The sequence below is a fragment of the Talpa europaea genome (assembly GCF_964194135.1).
Source record: "Talpa europaea genome assembly, chromosome: 3".
NCBI lineage: Eukaryota > Metazoa > Chordata > Mammalia > Eulipotyphla > Talpidae > Talpa > Talpa europaea.
This window is the reverse complement of record NC_140069.1, coordinates 51,745,840-51,766,275: the sequence shown is the minus strand read 5'-3', so window position 1 is coordinate 51,766,275 and position 20,436 is coordinate 51,745,840. Positions and strand designations below refer to the sequence as shown.

Below are 20,436 nucleotides of genomic sequence, written 5' to 3'. Positions count from 1 at the left end.
TTCTGTGTGAATTGCTTCGGTTTGAAGTACCCTAAGCACTGGTTTAGAAATACTTAAGTGAAGACTAGTTTGTTTTGCAGCAAATAAGAAAATTTAATTTTTAGAATTTTTAGAGGTTTTATTGTCAAAGTAATGATTTCTATTTAGTGATGTTATTGCATACACTCTGTGTAAGTTTGTTTCAGTAATTCAATAATTATTTTGTAGTGTTTGCTATAACTTTTTAACACATAAAATGTTTATTTTGCTTAGAGAAAAAGATTTGGAACTCAGGGTTGCAGCTTCTGGAGCACAAGACCCTGAGAAATCGGTAAGGATTACTCGCACCTCTAATGTTTACTCTTTCATTCAAATAAATTTCAAATGTGGTAGCAGGTGGAGATAGAAGATACTGGAGAAAATGTGAGAGTAGACCAATTTGAGTTAAATTTTGTTCTCATGGAACTTACACCTTTTACTTGTTTATTTTCCTAAGACTATTTTTTTTCAGGTGTGCATCATTTTTTTAGTTTGTTTTAAATTAGCTCTTCTTTGTTCAAATGTATTATTTCATGGGAACATATCTCAGTGTAATTTATAATACATGTTAATATTTTTGTTGACTTTTTTTATGTTAGAGTGATTTCTGAAGAAACTGAAAATTGTAATTCTATTTAAGCATTCTAATAATTTTTCTTTAATGTATAACTACAGATCCAGTAACCTTATTTTTACTTTAATTTTGCAATTCTCATTAAGTGGAATGAATTACATCATTGCAGTTAAGTAAGAAGGAGGTAATAACTTGATGCTTTTATCAAAATGTACTTTTTGTATTTGAATAATAGGATTTATTTGCTAAAGCTAGTTTTTTTCATCTTTGATTAGGAAACTTTCATTAGAAAGTTCATTCTTAAAAAGAATTCAGCAATTTAGGATTATCTCTAGGCAACTTTTGATTTACTTATGCTAAGTATATATCCTGTGGGTTATCAGTTAAAAAAGTTTAATATGTACCAGCATCTTGTTTTTTTGACTACTCAGAGAATAGAGCTTTTAGGTTAATTTGAAATAATCTTATTGCTAGCAAATATGAACACAGTAGGAAAAAGGATTAAGTATAAAAATAAGTATATTTTCTTCTATCAATAAATACCTTTGAAATAGTTTTTGTAATCAAAACCTTAATTTTATAATTTTGAACTTTTTAATGTAATATGATAACATTATTAAAGCTACATGACTATGGATTTGTGTGGTGGATTTTAATTGTTTGAAGGAAACAACCTTTCATTTATGTATTTGAATAAAACCACCTTTAATTGTCAAGTTGCTTTATGAGACTAAATAAATAAAAATATTAGAAATAATGGAGCACAGTTTTGGTGTTTGCTATTGATGTACAAACCTTAGAAAGGGAGTTATAGATGATGTTCTGGAGGAGAGGTTAGCAAACTGGCCTATTGGCAAATCCAGTTGCTGCCTGTTTTGGTAAATTAAAATTTTTATTGCAGCATACCTCCCTCACATACTATTATAGTTACTTTAGCACAATGACTAAGTTTAGTAGATGTGAAGAAACCATATGGCCTGGAACTGACATATTTACTGTTTTTCTTTGCAAAGAATTTTTTGCTGACTCTTTTCTAGAGAATAGTTTGACACCAAATATAGCAATTAGAGAGAGAAGCAGCATAATGTTGTAAAGTAATCAAATTCTATATTTAGTATTAATATAGCACTAGTATTTATTAGTGGTAATATTAAGGGTGACTTATGACTTCTCAGGGAACCTCAGTTACTCCATTTATGAATTAAGAATTAGATCTTCAAAATTTTTTATAGCTGTAAAACTCTATTATTCTGTGACAAAAGTGCCCTCTACCAGTCTTAGATAAAGGGTCTTTTGAGTTCCCTTCCTCCTTTAAATTTATGATTATATGTAACAAACAGATTTTTTTTCTTTATTTTAGCCTAATAGACTAAAGCAGTTTAGTGTGGCACCAAGACACTTTGAAGAGACGATTCCACCTGAAAGACCCAGGGTAGCTTTCCAGACACCTCTCCCTCCTTTATCTGCCCCATCTGTCCCACCTATCCCATCAGTTCACTCCATCCCATCTCAAAATGAAGATTTGCACAATGGACTCAGCAGCACCCTTGGTGAAATGGTGCCTCCCAGGTGCTTGTTTAAAATGTTTTGTGTTTGGGAATTAGGTAAGGTATCATTATATTTTATGTTTAGAAGGATTTGCTAAAACAAATAACATTAACCTTCAGAGATTTTATAGAATTATGACTTTTATAAATAATTGCTCTTAAAATTTATTTTCATTGCTTTTCTGTTCCTTATTATTAAAAATGCAAGGGAAATCCTGACATTCTTTTAGAATTTAAAGATTCTTTAGTATTTTAGAATTAAGAGTTAAATGCATTTTATTATTTAGTTTAGAGTATATTTTGGAATATCTGTTTAATATATTTTAGCATATAAAACCTATATATTATATGTATTTATTCTTCAATTTTGTAATTTCCACTTGGCAAACATTGAATTCTTCAGTTTATGCAGAAAAAAATTTTGAATGTGATTCTTTTATATACACACACATACATATATGACTTTATTTTAGCTTCTTTTTCCTTCAACTTTTTTTTATGATTACTTAGGGCCTGTGAATCTCAAATACCGGGAAATAAAACATGTTGAAATTAATAAAACCTATAATTTAGATACTAGGGTAAAGTTTTGATTTCTGCAGGTGAAAGGCATCATGCTACACTAGACTATGTACATAAAGAAAATCCTATTATTAACATTGTTATTTTCTAGGCTATACTTTCTTCTCTTAGTAGAATTTGAGATTATTATAGGAATGTATTTAATCATCTCCTTTTCTTCTTTTAACATTGTTATTTTCTGGGCAAGACTTTCTTCTTTCAGTGGGACTTGGTCTTTTATTTACTATTAACGATTTTGAACTGTGTTTATTGTATTTATTAGGTGTTTTGTTTGTTTTATCAAATGACTTACTGACCTAAAGGTTGGGAGGGATTAGAATTATAGCGCATTCTGTGATGGTTTCAGCGCTAGTTTAGGAGTCAGTGGTTGACTGCGCTGAATGGATCTTAGGCAAACCACACCTTTATTGTACTTTAGTTTTGTCATTTGAAAGGTAAAATAGTAATTTTTTTTTTCTTATCTACATTACAGGGTGGTTGTGCAGATTAAATCTTATATAAGTCTCTGAAAATATAAGATTTAGTGATGTTGACTGTTCCCTTTCATAGTATTTTTTTTAACTGCTTTGTTGATCTATCATCTGTCTTTGGAGATGATACACATTGAATGACTAAATTAGACACATTGAATGACTAAATGTGAAAAGTAATTCACTACTGAAGAGAATTTTAATACCTTAGCTTTTCAGATTTATTTTTAAATAAATTAGAGAGAGCCTGTTAAGATACATTCAAAGGTGAAAACATTTTAGGATGCCTCCTTTCTCTTTACATTCATCTAAAGAAATATTTGCTTTTCCCATTTTTGCTATCAGAAGATATTGCATTGGTAGAAATACAGGTATTTCCTAGTCCATAATGAAATGTGAAGTAGATATTTTATAAAATACAAACTTTATAAAACACTAAAATTTGTGTCTAGATTTCCACTGTTGATATTTAAGTAGATTCTGTTTCACATTATGATTGATAGCCTTTGAAGGAACAGTTCATTTTTAAGATTAAAAAATTAACTCTTTGCCCCTTTGAAAGATTTGTACTCTTATTTCGTGACTTGTCTTTTCTTCTTGTACTAACTTCCTCTGTGATTAGGTAACTCTAGCATAATGACTCAAGCATTGCCTTTTGAGGGTCTTCCTTATGCTTTTATTTCTCTTTTCTGTGTGATTTGAATACTCCTGTTTCTATAGGGTCCTTCATCTACTTGTATTGTTTGTTTACTATGTTTTCGATAATTGTTTATTTCTGCATTTTACGGTCAGACAAGGACCATGTTTGTTTAAAACTGGCATGTAGTGACTAGTAGATATTGACTGAATATTAATCAAAATTTTTGTCTTAGGTGTTTCTCCTTAAATTCTAAAATTTTATGTTACTTGGTTTCTGAATGATAATTTTAATGAAAGATTGGAACAAGATGGTGGCTTTTTCTCAGCAACAATTAGACTTTCAGTAATGTTTTTGCAAAAGAATAGTATCTTGATTTTTAAACATTTGCAGTGAAATATGAGGAGAATTTTGCAATTTCTTTTGATATAGGATTGCACCTCTGCCTCCACCTCCACTACTACCACCTTTGTCTACTAACTATCGGACTCCTTATGATGATGCATACTATTTTTATGGGGCCAGGAATACTTTGGATCCTAGTCTTGCTTATTGTAAGTTGTCTATAGAGTAAACATTTCTTTTCTAGTGATTTAGTCAGGAAAATTTTTTTTTTTTGAAGATTTATTTATTTATGCATACAAGAGCTGGGGTATAGGCCAGAGGTGTGGGGCAGGGGGAGGGGGGTGAGAGGATTCACCAGAGACAGAGTGGGGAACAAAACAGGCAGATTGACCGAAGTACACTGGTGAGGGGAGCAGCGGGTGAGGCAGGAGAGGTCTGCTGTGCCATGTGGGTTGTTCCCTGTCTGGCTGGGAATCGAACTTGTGCTGCAGTGGCTGCAGATAGCTTTGTAGGTTGCATCTTAACCCTTGCACCACCAGGGAGGCCCAGGAAAATTTTTTTTGTGCAAGTAAAGATACATAAATTGAAAGGTACAACTTTACTTAATTATTACATATTGGTTAACTTAATAAATACCCCATTTTAAAACTCAGTTATTTCATAGTTATTTCCTTTTTATCTAGATTTAAAAAGTAATTATTTTGTGTTGTATTTTTTTTTGCTAATTATTCTGGAAGCAAATAATTTATGCTTTTGTTTAGGTAGTATTTTCAGTTGTTATTTTTACTTTTACATTTATAGTTGTTGTTAAATGGGGTTTCTGAAATAATTTTTTTTTCCTTTCAAGATGGTTCAGGAATGATGGGAGTACAACCTGCAGCTTTTGTTAGTGCTCCTGTCACTCACCAACCAGCACATCCCATTGCGTAAGTTGTCAACTAAAATAATAATTGCTTTCAAGATTAATTTGTCCCTTGTAGAACTATTACTTAGCTCATTTTTTCTCCTGGAAAACAGATAAACCTCCTTTTAATTTCTAAATTATTGCATGATCAGTGTGTTCAGAGTTTTGCTTTTAAGTCAATGTTTCATAGAAAACACATTTAAAAGAATTTGAATAACCTCACTTTTTCTCATTAGAAAAGTTCATGCATAGATATTATTGATAAATAAGACTACAAACATGAAAAAAATTGAAATCACCTAAAATCTAATTCTTCTAATGATAGATATATCTAGATATACATTCAAAAAGTTTTTCTAAGTACATGCACACACACATAGACACACACTCACAAAAATATATGCACAATACAGAGCAGTGATTTTTAATTATATGTATTAGTCTTTAATCTGCTTTTAAAATAAACATAATGGTATATCATAGTTATTTTTCCATGTCAATAAATGTGCTTTGTTAACCATCATTTTAAAAAATTGAACTTTTTATTTTGAGATAATGTATATTCCCCCAAAATTGTAATGATACAAAAAAGTGATCTCATGTATCCTTTCCCCAGTTTCTCCTAGTGCAACATGCAGAACTATGGTACAATGTCATGACCCCAGATATATAACATTGGATGCAGTCAAGATACAGCATACTTCCATAATCACAGGGTTCCCTCCTGGTGACTTTTATTGCCATACCTAGTAGAATTCCATCCAAACTCCTTCCTTAGCCACTGGCAACAGCTGATGTGTTCTAAGAATGTTATAAAAATGGAATTATATGCTATGTAACATTTTGAGATTGTCTTTTTAAAATCAGCATAATGCTCTGGAGATTCATCTAGGTTGTTGTATGTATAAATAGTTTGTTCATTTTTATTGCTGGGTAGCATTCCATAGTACCATAGTTTTTTAATCATTCACTTGTCAATGGACATCTAGATTATTATGAATATAGCTGCTATAAACATTCATGTACAGGTTTTTGTGTGAATATAGTCCTCATTTCTTTAGGGTAACTTTCCAGGAGTATAATTGTTGGGTTGTATGGTAGTTGCAAGTTTAGTTTTATAAGAAGCTGCCCAATTGTTTTCATCACTACTGTACCATTTTATTTCATATCAGCAATTTATGGACCAATTTATTGCTTTGTTCTTGGTCTTAGGAAAAAAACTTGAAGTCTTTTACCATTGAGTATGATGTTCATATGTGACTTTTATTATGTTGAGGTAGTTTTTTTTTTTTAAAGGTTTATTTCTTATTTATGCATACAAGAACTGGGGTGTAAGCCAGAGGTGGGGGGGGGGTTGAGAGGATTCTACCATAGAGGGTAGCAGAACAGATGGATCTACTGAAATACACTGTTTTACAGAGCAATGAGCAAGACAAGAGATCTACTGCACCGTATGTGGTTTAGCTTCCTGGCCAGGGATCAAACTCAGGCCGTAGTGGTGATAGTGCTGAGACTTAACCCCTAAGCCACCAGGGAGGCCCCAGTGCTTTACTTTGTTAGGAGATTCTTGATTACTGATTCAATCTCCTTACTCTTTATGGGTCTATTCAGATTTTCTATTTCTTCATGATTTAGTAAAAAATCTCAACAATATTAAGTCCCCAATCCATGAATTTAGGATGTCTTTCAATTTATTTAGATCTTTAAATTCTTTTGCCAGTGTTTTGTAATTTTCAGATTGTTTAGCTTCTGTTAAATTTAGAAGTATTTAATTTTTTTTGGTGTGAATAGAATTAATTTCATTTTCATGTTATTTGCTGATAGTAGATAGATGTATAATTGAACCTCATATATTGATCTTATATCCTGGAATTTTGCCCAACTCTTTATTCTAAACAACTCATAGTGGATTTCTTAGCATTTTTTACATACGTGATTAGGGTATCAGTGAATAGTTTTACTTTTTCCTTTCTGGTCTGATGCCTTTTATTTCTTACTTAGTTGTCCTCAATAGAACCTAAACTACAATGTTGAGTAGATAATATGAGTGGACATCCTTATCTTGTTCTGATCTTAGTTCATTAATATGGTGTTATTTGTGGGTTTTTTGAATTGCCTTTATAAGCCTGAAAAAATTCCCTTAAGTGTTGATTGTTTTTATCAGGAATGGCTATTTTGCAATTTGTGAAATTTGTTAAATTCTTTTTCTGTGTATTGATATGGTGCTGTAGTTTTTGTTCTGTACCCTATTAATATGTTATGTTATACTGATTAATTTCAGATATAAATGTTCCTAAGGCAGTTAATAAAGTAGAAAGTAAAGATGAGAGACTTTAAATACTTTTCCGAGGAAAATATATAGTTCACCTTCAAAAACTCACAAAATATACAAGGAAATAAATCATGAGTTGGAATAGGTTTGTGGAAATATACTAACAAAGATCCCATATTAGGAATTATTAGGCAAAATACAAAGTGGTATATTTGCATGTTTGTATTAGGACATTAGAAACTATGAAAAATGACCATTCAGATTTGAATCAGAACTATTTTAGAAAAAAATTTTAAATAGTTGAAATAATTAACCAGCTACATCTCTGAAGAGTTTTAGCCTTGCACTGTAAGCTTGTGTTTGTTTTTAAGTTTCAAGTGAGTTTCTTGTAAGCAAAGTGTAGATGGCTGATATTCTTTGAACCAGTTTGTCAATCTATGCCTTTAATTTGTGAGTTTAGACAATTCACATTTAGGGTAATAATTGATAGAGAAGGCCTATTTACTGTCATCATATTTTTAAAACTGTTTTATCTTTTTGTTGTATTTTTTCCATTTGTTTCTACCTTTTTATTTGGATGACTTTCCCTGATGGTTCTAGTAGTTTCTTTTTTCTATGTGTCTCTATTTTAGATTTTTGCTTTTTGGCTACCATGAGGGTTATATTGAACTTTATAAGTTTAAAAAGTGCTTTATGAGCTGGTATTGAATGATCTTCATTTAACTAGACAGGTTCTAAACTTTTCTTTCTTCCTTTTAGTGTTATGTTGTTATTTCTTATTATTCTTGATTATTTTTCTGACTATGTATTCCTGTTGTCACAGTGCTTGAGGTTTTATGTTCCCCCACCCCTTTCTTCTTCTTCTTCTTTTTTTAAGAACTCCTTTCATCATTTCTTGTAGGGCAAGTTTGTTAGTGGTAATTGTCCTTACAGTACCTCATTTATCATATTAAAATTGTTATTCTAAAAATTTTTTGTCTGTTAGGACTTCTCTTTGTCCTGTATATATGTCTCTGGACTTCAGTTTTTATTCTTCTGCCTTTCCATCTTGTGTTCTGGTTCCCCAACTCCCTGCAACTGAAACCATGGCCACTGAATTTCCAGTGACCATCCCTGTGTGTGCTTCTCTGTCTGTACCACACCCTCTCTGAAAAGTTCCTCTGATAGTATTCACCATGCCTGGTAGGAGTGGTGACTGGCGCCTAGCCTTTTTTTATATTCTAGTGGCTACCTTCTTCATCTCTTCACTCATGATCCCCACAGGAAGCCACCAACTTCAGTACAAAACCTGTAGGAAAGTCCTCTGTTTTCATTGATGAACCTTTAACTCATCCTTTGAAGTAATTCTGTTTTTATTTTCTTTTTAGTTGTGTTTAAGGGAGATAATGTTCCAAACCTCTCTGTTCTGCTTTGTTGGTGGTGGAGTCTCTTTCTCTGTTTTAAAGTTTACTTATATGCCATGCTATTTCAAATTAGTGTTGCATTTTCTTCTTACTTGGTTATAAATGTTTTCAAATTATTGTGTATTTGATTAGGAATATAGTTGGACAGAGCGAACTAAAAAGTATGAATGATCAAGCAATAAATTCAGGATTATTTTTTGAAGATAAACCAAAGCCTTCAAAACAGACACTTCAGTCTTATCAAGAAGCTTTGCAGCAGCAGGTATTCATTCATTCATTCATTCACTTATTTGCTCATTCATTCATTTAAAGTTGAACATCTTATGTGTTTGTACAGTGGTCCCTTAGAACTCAGAGTATGGCAGTAGAGAACAAAATAGCAATTATTTATAATTCAGTGTGATAACCTTTGAACTGGAATGCTGTTAGATATATAGGGAGTATAATTACTTGAGCAGTTAGGAAGGCTTTGCTTGGCTACTATTTGAGTTGCATATTATACACTGGATAAATATGAAATTCCTGATGTATTCAAGGAATGGAATTGGTGTGGGAACAGGGATTGAGTGTTAGAATGTGCTGGATTGTGAAGGATTAGCTAATAAGAGATTTTCACTTTTATCCTGGTATGGATAGCCAGAGGGAGGTAATTTTAAATCAGAAAGTGAAAGGAATAGTTGATGTAAGAAGATCTAGCTTCTAGGAGGATATCCGACTGTAGTGAGAATGATTGGAAAAGAGACATGATAAAGAAACCTTTTTGTAAGTGATCAAAGTAGTCCAGCCAGAAAGCAATGAGTCACTGAATCAGATGAGAAGATGGGAAAAACATCCAAGAGGCAATTCTGGGTTTTCACTGATAGGACTTGATCCAGAAAATGAGACAGACACAGGTCTAAAGATGATTTTGATTATTACAGGAGAATAATGAGTCTATGAATATCAGAGGTGAAATACTTTTAGGGAAAAGCGTAGTGAGTTATGTTGTAGTTTATAATGTATAAACAGAGTTTACTTAATACTAATTGTTCAGATGTAGTTTTGTATTGGAGGTATTAATCCACATCTCTGAGAGAATTCTAGAACTTTTGGTAGGTATATATCTACCTGAAGTACTTTTCTATAAAGTTCTACTTAGATTTTTTTCTAAAGCTCCTGTTGTTCAGATTTTACCTGGGCAGCCTCCTTGAAAAATGGATTTAAAAAAATTATGGAATAACCAACATTAATTTTTGTATGCTAGAATTTTACAAATAAAAGACTGAATTTATTTATAATTTTTTGAATTAGCATATTAAAAACACTACTGATGCTGACACAACTAGATTTCCTAGCTCCAGAAGTGTATTTTATGTATATGATAACTTCTGTGGCTTTGCTGAAGTGGTACTTAAAAGTAACTTGCCAAAATATAGTCAATTATCCATATATTTTTGGAAGACAGCCCCATGGTTCTGCTTGATAATTATAATGTAATTGTTTTATATCATTTCTTAGGGTTATACTCAAAGTAACCAGCATTTCCTGAAGGATCCTAAACCTTTAATCTCTGAATTCTGGGGATGGAGTTGGTTCAGGTAGAGTAGGTCTGGTGAGGTGTAGGAGCAGTTTGTAACTGGACAGAGCCAATGAAAGGACAGATGATCCTATTGGTGTCTGTGGAACTGATGAGGCTCAGGAGGGAATGGATTAGGTAGAATTGGGAGGGGGTGAGAAGGAAGTTTGGTTAGTTCAAAGGACATGAGTGCCTGGAAAGAACAACAGTGGCATGATTTAAGTGAGCAATAACTATATATTCCATCCACAGATTGTCTTAAAACTGATTCTTCCTCATCTTTGTGTTTCAAAACTTAATAGGAAGGCTTACTGAAAAAAACCTTCAGTTTTTTCTCTCGTAAGAAAAATAAAATCTGATATTAAAACTTTTTATATCAGAATACTAGTCAGCACTTACAGATGTTTCTCATGTTGTCAAGATTCGGGAAAGAGAAGAAAGAAGAAAGAAAGAACGTGAAGAAAAAGAAGAATATGAAGCTAAATTAGAAGCTGAAATGAGAAGTTACAATCCCTGGGGAAAAGGTGGAGGTGGTGCTCCTCTCAGGGATGCAAAAGGAAATCTGATAAGTATGATATTTTCATTGATCGTTTGTTTTTAAATTAAGCTGAATTATTTTTAAACTTTTAGAAGATTGCAGTAGAAGGGAGTAGGAATCATAGCTTGTAAAGAAGTTTGGAAGCTTTTTGTCTTTAAAACATTATCTTTCAGAATGAGGGGGCTGCAATTGTATGGGGAATATAAAAATAAAATTTATTATTTTAAAAAAAACATTATCTTTAGTATGGATTTTCCATTCTTTGATGATAATAATTGCAGAGAAATAAATCATGTTAGCTGACAAGCTAGTCATCAGAAATGTGTTAATTTTTTTAACAACTCTCATTGCTAAAATTGTAGATTTCATGTTGTTCTTTAGGGTATTACACATTCTTGTATGGGTAGTTGAGTCATAGATTTATTTGGGTATTGTAATATACTGGAATTCTTATGCATTATGCCTTTGATTCTTCCTTAAGTGTGACTTTATTTTTTTATTTTTAAGATTTTTATTGAAGTAACATTGGTTTATAACATTATATAAGTTTTAAGTGTGCAGCATTATAGGTCAGCATCTGTATATACTGCATTATGGTCACCACCAAAAGTCTGGTTTCCATCCACCACCTACAGTTCATTGCCCTTACCTATTTCACCCAACCCTAATCTCCCTTCCCATCTGGTAATCACTTTGTTCTCTTTATCTGAGATTTTTTTTGTTTTGTCTGTTCATTTGCTTTATTTTTCTTCCACATAAGTGAAATCTACTCATCTTTGTCATCTGACTTATTTCACTTAGCATAATAACCTCAAGATTGTAGAGCGGCAAGAATTTGTTGTTTTTTTTTTATTTTTCATAGTTGAGTAGTATTACGTTATGCTTATGTGCCACATCTTTATCCAGCTTTCTGCCATAGGGTACTTAGGTCTTTTCCGTATCTTGGCTATAGTAAATAATGCTGCAGTGAACACAGCAGTGCATGTGTTTTTTTGAGTTAGTGTGTTTGTATGATGATTGCTTTTTTAAAAAGACATTTTTGAGGTCCTCTTAAGATTATTCTTTCCAAAGAATTTGTTCCTTTCCTATGTTCACCTCATATTTTCCTTACAGTTTTGTGAGATCACTAGATTATATTCTGTTAAAGAATGAGGTAATTTTAGGTGATAAAGAGAAGCACATTTCTTAAGTTAAATGTTTATTTGAAAATATATTAGAAAATCATTGGCTTGCAACACCTTATGTTTTACGAGAACAGAGTCACACCTCTTCAATTGCATGTTACCAACACCATGCCTGTCACCAAAGTACCAGAACTCTTCATCACAGTTAATTGGACTCCTCTATCCTTTGCCTCCTTTCCACATTCTAGTAACCTCAGTTTTCTAGTCAGATGACAGGGGTTTGTTTTGGTTTGGTTTTGTCTGTTCCTTTACTTGCTCATTTACATTCTGCTTCTAAACAAAATCATACCATATTTGTCTTTCTCCTTCTGACATTTCTCTTGGCATAATCCTCTCCAGCTCCATCAATGTTGGCGCAAATGGCAAGATTTCATCTTTCTTTTTTATAGCTGAATAGTATTCCATTATATTTTGTACCACATTTCCTTCTTGAATCATTGTTGGGCACTTAGATTGATTCCATGTCTTCGTATTGCAGATAGTGCTTCAGTGATCATAGGAGTTCATATATGTTTTTGAATTAGTGTTTTTACATTCCTTGAATAGATGACCTAATGATGGGGTTGCTGGACCATTTGGCAGGTTTATTTTTAATATTTTGAGAAAGCTTCATACTATTTTCTGTATTGGCTGGATCAGTTTACAGTCTCACCAACAGTATATGAGGGTTCCTTTTTCTCTACATCTTCACTTGTTTCTGTTCATTTTGCTATGGGCTGTTCTCATAGATATGAGGGTGATACCTCATTATTGTTTTGATTTGCATTTTCCTGATAAGTGACAATGAGAATTTTTTTTCATGTTCCTATTGGCCATCTCTGTGTCTTTATTGGAGAAATGTCTGTTTAGACCTGCCCATTTTTTAATTGGGTTACTTGTCTTTTTTGTTGTTGAGTTCTGTGAGTTCTTTTTAAATCTTAGATATTAACCCCCTATCAGATATATTATGTGTACATATTTTCTCCCATCCAGTAGGATGCTATCTTTTCATTTTGATAATAGTTTCTTTCATGGTGCTGAAGCTTTTTCATTTTATACAGTCCCATTTGTTTATTTTTGCTTTTATTTCCTTTTCCATTGTAGTCAAGTCCCCAGAGACATTATTGAGTATATTATTGTGGAGTGTATTGCCTGTATTTATGGTTTCCTCTTCTGTGTATTTATGGTTTCAGGTCTTACACTGAAGTCTTTAACTCATTTTGAATTAAATTTGTGCAGGTACACGGTGTTCAATAGTAGTCTAGCTTTGTTCTTTAGCATGTGACTGTCCAGTTTTCCCAGTGCCAATTGTTGAAGAGACTTTCTGTTCTCCACTTTATGCTCTTGGTTCCTTTATTATAAAATAACTGTCCATAAAAATGTGGGATACTTTTGTGTGCTCTCAATTCTGTTTTATTGGTCTATATTTATTACAGTTCCATACTAATTTGATTATGTTAGCTTTGTAGTATATTTTGAAATTTGGGAACATAAAACCTCTATTCTTTTACTTTTTTCTCAGAATTGCTTTGGCTGTTCAGGATTGGAAATTTTTCAACTGGTATTTTCAAAGCAGTTACTTCAAAACTTCATGAGCATTTTTATTTTTGGGGGTGGCTGTTATATTTTAGAAAGGGAAAGTGCATAACTATTATATTGAAATATGTAGTAAAGTGTAGTGCTCTAGTTTACTTCATATGATGACAGAGACCATGTGAACTCTATAGTTGTGTTGGCTGACTTAATTTGGCTGTAGGGTATTCTGATTGCTCGTGTTTTATCTTTGATGTTTTATTACAAACAAATTTAAAAAATTGAATGTTTACCCTTATTTTATGTGATATATCTTATTTGATTTTGGATGCTGAATAATCTTGCTTCCTCATTTAAACCCGATTTGTTCTTACTGTATTAACTTTTTTTAAGTGTTGTAGAATTTGATTTGCTAATATTTTAGTAGGAATTTTTGCATCTGGGCTCTCAGGGGTAATTTGTCTGTTTTTCTTTCCTTTTAATGTTGTTGTTTGGTAACAGGATAATACTGGTTTGACAACATGAGTTGGGAATTTTCCTCTTTTATTGGTAGAGTTCTCTAGTTGAGCTATCTGGGATGGGAATTATCTTTTGGGGATAGTTTCAAACTATGAATTCAGTTTCCTTAATGTATAAAAAAAAGACAGTTTATATCTTCTTGTGTGAGCTTTGGTGCTTTGAATCACTTCTAATTTATCCATTTCATCTAAATTTTTAAATTTACCAACATGAAGTTATTCATAATGTTTATTCTTTTAATGTCTGCAGATTCTTTAGTGATGACTCCTTTCATTCTTGATATTTGTGATTTTTTTTCTTTTTTTTCAATCCAGCCTATCTAAAGGTTTATTCATTATTTTTTTTATTATTTCAGTGCTTTTAAGTTTCAGTGCTTTTAAGATTTAGTTTGTGAAGCTCCAATTAGATTTTTGTGTTAGAGAATGTAATCTTTATAAGTAAGTGAATATTTTTAAATTATTTTAGTGTTGAATATCTGTTTCCAGTAGCACCAGGGTTTCCCAACTCTGTCCTCTTAGAAGTTGACTCATCCTAAGAGTTTGTATGTCAGCCATGAATTGCTGAATAATCCTGGGCCTGTTATAATACTTAACATATCTCAGCCATTTTCTTTAAAACATTTTCTAATTGTCACCAGAGTACAAAAAGCAACTAAAATGTAAAGTTAATTTTGAATTATTTAGCATATATAAAAAATAAAATTCATGATATAAGGAATAAAAAATTAAGTACTATTTATATAGTTTGTACCTGTAGGTGTCAGTTTAGTCCTGTTCTGATAAATTGTTAAGGGTATGGCATTATTTTCTCACTTATAAATCTGTGACATTTTCTCATTATTGTGTCCATTGTAGGAATATTCTTTGTTTTATTTTTTTGTGTGTGACTTTTTTTTTTAATTGAGGTAACATTGATTTATAGCACTAGATGATTTAGTGAAGGACTATCCTTGTATTGCTAGCAATTTTATATTAAATGACTTGATGATTTATACTTGAAATAAGGCTTCTTTTCAGTGACATTTTTCGCACATGGACCAATGTGCCTTTTTCTGTTTTCATATTTATCTGATTTCAAACCAGGTATTTACAACCCCATGGAAAAATAGACTAGGAGTGATCAATTTTTCCCAATAAAAAGTAATATGGGTCTGTTTTGATTGCTTAATTTGTCATAAATTGTAAATAATAATTATGTACTCTGTTGAACTTTATTTTCCTTTTCTAGAAATATATTTAGTATTCTAATAAGAGCACTACTATAATCATAGCACTAAATTTTAACATGTTGCTGGTTTTGAAGTTTAAGTGGATATTTATTTCAACTGTGTGTTAAGTAGATGAATAGCAAAAAGATTACATTTTATAATCACTCACTAGTTTGGTAATAAGAGCTCTAGGCCTGATATGGAAGGAGTGAAGTTGATATACTTTTGTAATAGAAAAATTCAGAATAATGTATGTGTTGTTATTTATAGTGGCTTCTTATTTATATAGACTAGCTGTATGCATTTCTACTGAATTGAATGACAAGGAAATACTGATTTCCCGTTAGAGTTATTTTGCTTCACTTTTATGATTTTTCAGGGACCATAGCTATTAGTTCATGACGTTCATGACCTCAACGTTCCTGTTCTTTGGTTTCATTTACCTCCCATGTTGAGATAGATTCCAAGATTTGGTGGTGATTTCAGGAGCACCTAGCCAGTTCTTGTCTAACTAATCCTTGGCACCTCATAATTATTTTGTAATCATCATTTCTCTCAGTGATTTCATGTAGTCCCTTCTTGCATTTTCTGTTTTCTACTCATTTGTTCCTTGCCACCCCTGAACATACTTAGCTTATGTAGTCTAAACACAAATAAGCAAACAAAACTCTTTATTGACCTTGCTATATATACTTCCTATAATAATTCATATAAAATGCATTGAAAAATCATCTTTGCTTGTTGCTACCACTTCTTACCACCCTTTTATTGCTTTATATTCCACATGACTTCTAGCTCCCACCACTCAACTGATTTCAAAAATAATGGATGTTTTAATGTCTAATGATTTTCACTTAGTTCTATTCTCTTTCAACTGGGCTGACAGTTCCTTTCTTTAAGTCCTTTGCATTCTCAGAGGTACTATCCTCACTTCAACTGATATTTGTTAGATGTGTTTTATGAAACAGGTTAAGTCATCTGTTTCTGTGAACATGATCTTTATTCTAGGACTATCTCTGATATTGTGTGTTCTTAGAATTACATATACTCTTCCCTCCACTTATTTTCTTTCACCTCATCTCTTCTACATTTTTCTTTAGACCCTTGGCAGACTATTTTCAGATCTCTCTCTTTGTCCCTGACAACCTGTAAAACTCTCTACTTCACTTCCAAACCTATTTTCTGCATCTCTGCACCCAATGTTTGGTGGATTATGTATACCTAAAATACAAAACCAAGCTTCATTTTAAATTCAGCTCATCTTTGTCTTTTTCTGTAAATGTATTGTAATTCTTACCAGCTCTTGTTTCTGAGCTTTTTGATGTGGGCCATTCTCACGGGTGTGAGGTGGTATCTCATTCTGTTTTTTTTTTTTTAAAGATTTATTTTTATTTATTTATACAAGCACTGGGTACAGTCAGAAGCGCAGGAGGGTGAGAGAATTCACCAGAGCCAGAGTGGGGAGCAGAGCAGGCAGAAGGACCGAAGTACACTGCTGAGGAGAGCAGCGGGCGGCAGGAGAGGTCTGCGCACCATGCGGGACCCTCCTCCAGAGGCCGGGGAGCAGCCGGGGATCGAACCGTCGCTGCAGAGGCTGCGGGAAGCTTTGCAACCCAGTGCTCAACCGCTGCGCCACCGGGGAGGCCCTCATTCTGGTTTTGATTAGCATTCTCCTGCTGATTAGTGATGAACATTTTTTCATGTGCTTATTGGCTATTTGTATGTCTTCTTTGGTGAAGTGACTGTTTGGTTTTTCTGCCCATTTTTTGATTGGATTATTTGTTTTTGTTGATTTCTATGAGTTCTTTGTACATCTTGAATGTAGCCCCTTTTTGGATATATGGTGTGCAAATATTTTCTCTCACTTAATAGGTAGGGTGTCTTTTTATTTTAGTAACAATTTCTGTCTTTGCTGCTTATATTATCTTTGTTTTCCTTATACCATATGGTATTTTGCCTCTGTTTTCTTCTTTGTATTTTATGGCTTCTGGTCTTACTACATCCAAGTGTTTTATCCATTTTGACTTGTGTGTGTGGTGTGAGATAGAGGTCTAGTTTCATTTTTCTGCATGTGGTTGTCCAGTCTTCCAAAAATGATTTTTTGAAGAGGTTTTCCTTTCTACAGTGTATGTTCTTGGCTTGTCATCATAGATTAACTATCCATAAGTGTGGGTTTATTTCTGAGCTCTCAGTTGTGTTTCATTGGTCTGTGTGTCTGTTTTTCTTCCAGAACCATCCTGTTTCATTATTATAGCTTTGTAGTATATGTTGACGTCTCAAAGTCTCAGGCCACCATTCTTCCTCTTTTTTGTCAGGATTGCTTTGAATATTTGGAATCTTTTGTGGTTCCATGTGGATTACAGGAATTTTTCTTTCTTTGAAAAATGCAATTGAAATTTTGATAGAAATTACATTAAGTCTGTATATTGCTTTGGGTAAGATGGCCATTTTAACAATGTTAATTCCTCCAGTCCATGAACAACAAATATATTTCTGTTTCTTTGTGTCATCTTCTATTTCTTTTAGCTCCGTCTTATAATTTCCACTGTATAGGTTCTTTTCCTCTTTAACTGTGTTAAGTTTAGCCTTAGATACTTAATTCTTTTTGATTCAATTATAAATGGGATTGTTTTCTCAATTTCTTCCTCTTCTATTCATTGTTCACATGTAGGAAAGGCAACTGATTTTTGTAAATTGATTTATTAACCTGAGTTTTTGTTGAAGTGGTTTATTGTTTAAATTAGCCTTTTAAGTGGAGTATTTAGTGTTCTCTCTCTGTGTGATCATATCACCTGCAAATAGTGATGGTTTCACTTCATCTTTTCCAGTTTTGATTCCTTTTAGTCTTTTTCTTGCCTAATTGCTCCACTAGGACTTCTAATGCTATGTTCAACCATGGTAGTTAAAGTGGGTATCCTTTTCTTGTTTCTTAGAAGAAATGCTTTCAGTTTTTCACCAGTGAGTATGATGTTCACTTTGGGTCATATATGACTTATTATGTTGAAATAAGTTGTGGTTATTCCCATTTTATTGAGAGTTTTATCATAAATGGATGTTGAATCTTGTCAGATACATTTTATGCATCTATTAAAGTGATCATGTGACATCTTCCTTTTTGGTTCATGTGGTGAATGATACTGATTGATAAGCATATGTTGAATCAGCCTTGCTCCCTGAAATGAAACCTGCTGATCATGATGGCATTTTCTGTTAATATGTTACTGTATTCTGTTTGCTAGGATTCTGTCTTCATTAGAAATATTGGCCCATAGTTTTCTTTCTCTGTGCTATTCTTTTTAGGTTTTTTTTTTTTAAAGATTTATTTATTTATGCATACAAAAACAGGGGTACAGGCCAGAGGTGCACGTGGTGAGAGGATCCACCAGAGACAGAGTGGGGAGCAGAACAGGCAGATTGACTGAAATACTGAGGGGGGCAGTGGGCAAGTCAGGAGAGGTCTGCTGAGCTATGTGGGTAGCTCTCTGGCTGGGGATCAAACTCTTGCTGAGGTAGCTGTGATCAGCTTCATAGATTGCGTCTTAACCCCTTGCGCCACCAGGGAGGCCCTCTAGCATTTTGTATCAGAGTACAGTTAACTCATGAAGTGTGTTAGGAAGGTTTCCATCCTCTTCATTTTTTTTTTTTTTTTTTAAGTGTTTGGGTAGGATAGGTCTTTGAAGATTTGGTAGAAATAACTACCAAAGCTGTCTGTTCCTGGAGTTTGTTCTTAGGGAGACTTTTGTTTACTCTTTCAGTTTATGTGCTTGTGATAAGTGTGTTAATCTTTTTTCATTAAGAACATTGATATTTTGAGTGAATTTCACTGTGACTTATTTTGAAATGTTGCTATGTTTTATATTAAAGCGCTTCTAAGTTTTGAAATATGAATATGATTTTTATGGTTTTTCAAAAGTCTTTATATTCTTCTCTGCTAATTTTGAGCTAATTTTATAAGACCTTTTTTATAAGACCTTTTTATAAGACCTAAGCTAATTTTATAATTTTATAAGACTTAAAAAAGACCTTTTAAGTTTGGATTATTTTTGTTTTCAGGAAACCACGAATATCATTGAATTAGTCCTGCTCTGCTGTATTGTTTCTCTGATTCCCTACCTTAAGAAAATGTATTAAGCATGTTAGCTATAGAAATGTATTTATTGAAATATATGGCTTATTTTTCCCCTCAGCTGATTTGAATAGGATGCACAAACAAAATATAGATGCCTACCATAACCCAGATGCAAGAACATATGAAGATAAAAGGGCTGTTGTTTCCCTAGACCAAAATTTAGCCACTTCAAATGCTGAGAACCTAGAAGATTCTACAAATAAAAACTCAGGTTTTTAATCACATTTTTTGTATGTTTTGTTGTTCACTAACATTTCTATTCTCTCACAAAGTTCTTATTTTGATTTTTGAGAATTTGGTTACTTTAAATCAGGAAGCATGTACTGTATTTTGAAAGAAGTGAACAGGGAGATATGGTTTGCTTTTTAATGTCATCTATTTTTTTCTTAGCTTTGTAACTCACGTATATTTTAGCTGCTGCTGTAACTTATTTTGCTGGCAAGAGTACATACCTTAAAATTAAATGGACTTTTCACATATACTAGTTGCCTATGAGTTAGATTTAGTGAAAAGTTATTAGATGGTGTGATAAATTATACAATGAAGTTAATTTTTTTGCTGGTTTCATAATCATTTGCCCTCCCTTTAAACTCACATTGTACAAAGAAATTAAGTAATTAAAAGTTAATTTGATATCTGGTGGTATCCCAGGTATCAGAGTATTTACAAATGTGAAGAAAGGAGAAAAAAATATATGATATCCCCCTTTCGTAAACCTATATATTTTGATTTGCTGCTCAGCATACTCTTTGATTTAAAGTTCTGTAAGTTGAAAATTATTCAATATCTTTATGACTTGCCAGGAAAATAGTCATCATCTTCCTCTATCAAGTACATATGAAAGTGTTATATATTTAAAAAACTTTGCAGTGTTTCAGTGCATGTAAAAGTAACTGTTCACTACAAACTCCGCTTTTGTACTCTACAAAAGTTTTGATTTTTCTTTAGAATAGAACTTTATATTGTATCTCTGATGTATTATATAATCTTTTAAAAATTACATTTTTAACTCTATTATAGCCAAACAAGCAGATTTAATG

General features: G+C 32.5%; 1 protein-coding gene across 1 annotated transcript in view; it reads left to right on the top strand.

Moving 5' to 3' along the window:
- The window catches only part of CSPP1 (centrosome and spindle pole associated protein 1), a gene marked incomplete at its 3' end in the record, with an annotated part of 93,727 nt that overhangs the window by 43,366 nt on the left and 29,925 nt on the right, over window positions 1-20,436 (top strand). Inside the window, 9 exon segments of the mRNA XM_084229470.1 lie at window positions 253-310; window positions 739-745; window positions 748-776; window positions 1,953-2,161; window positions 4,261-4,382; window positions 5,021-5,099; window positions 8,885-9,014; window positions 10,729-10,876; window positions 19,455-19,607. Coding sequence (XP_084085596.1) covers window positions 253-310; window positions 739-745; window positions 748-776; window positions 1,953-2,161; window positions 4,261-4,382; window positions 5,021-5,099; window positions 8,885-9,014; window positions 10,729-10,876; window positions 19,455-19,607 — 935 coding nt within the window.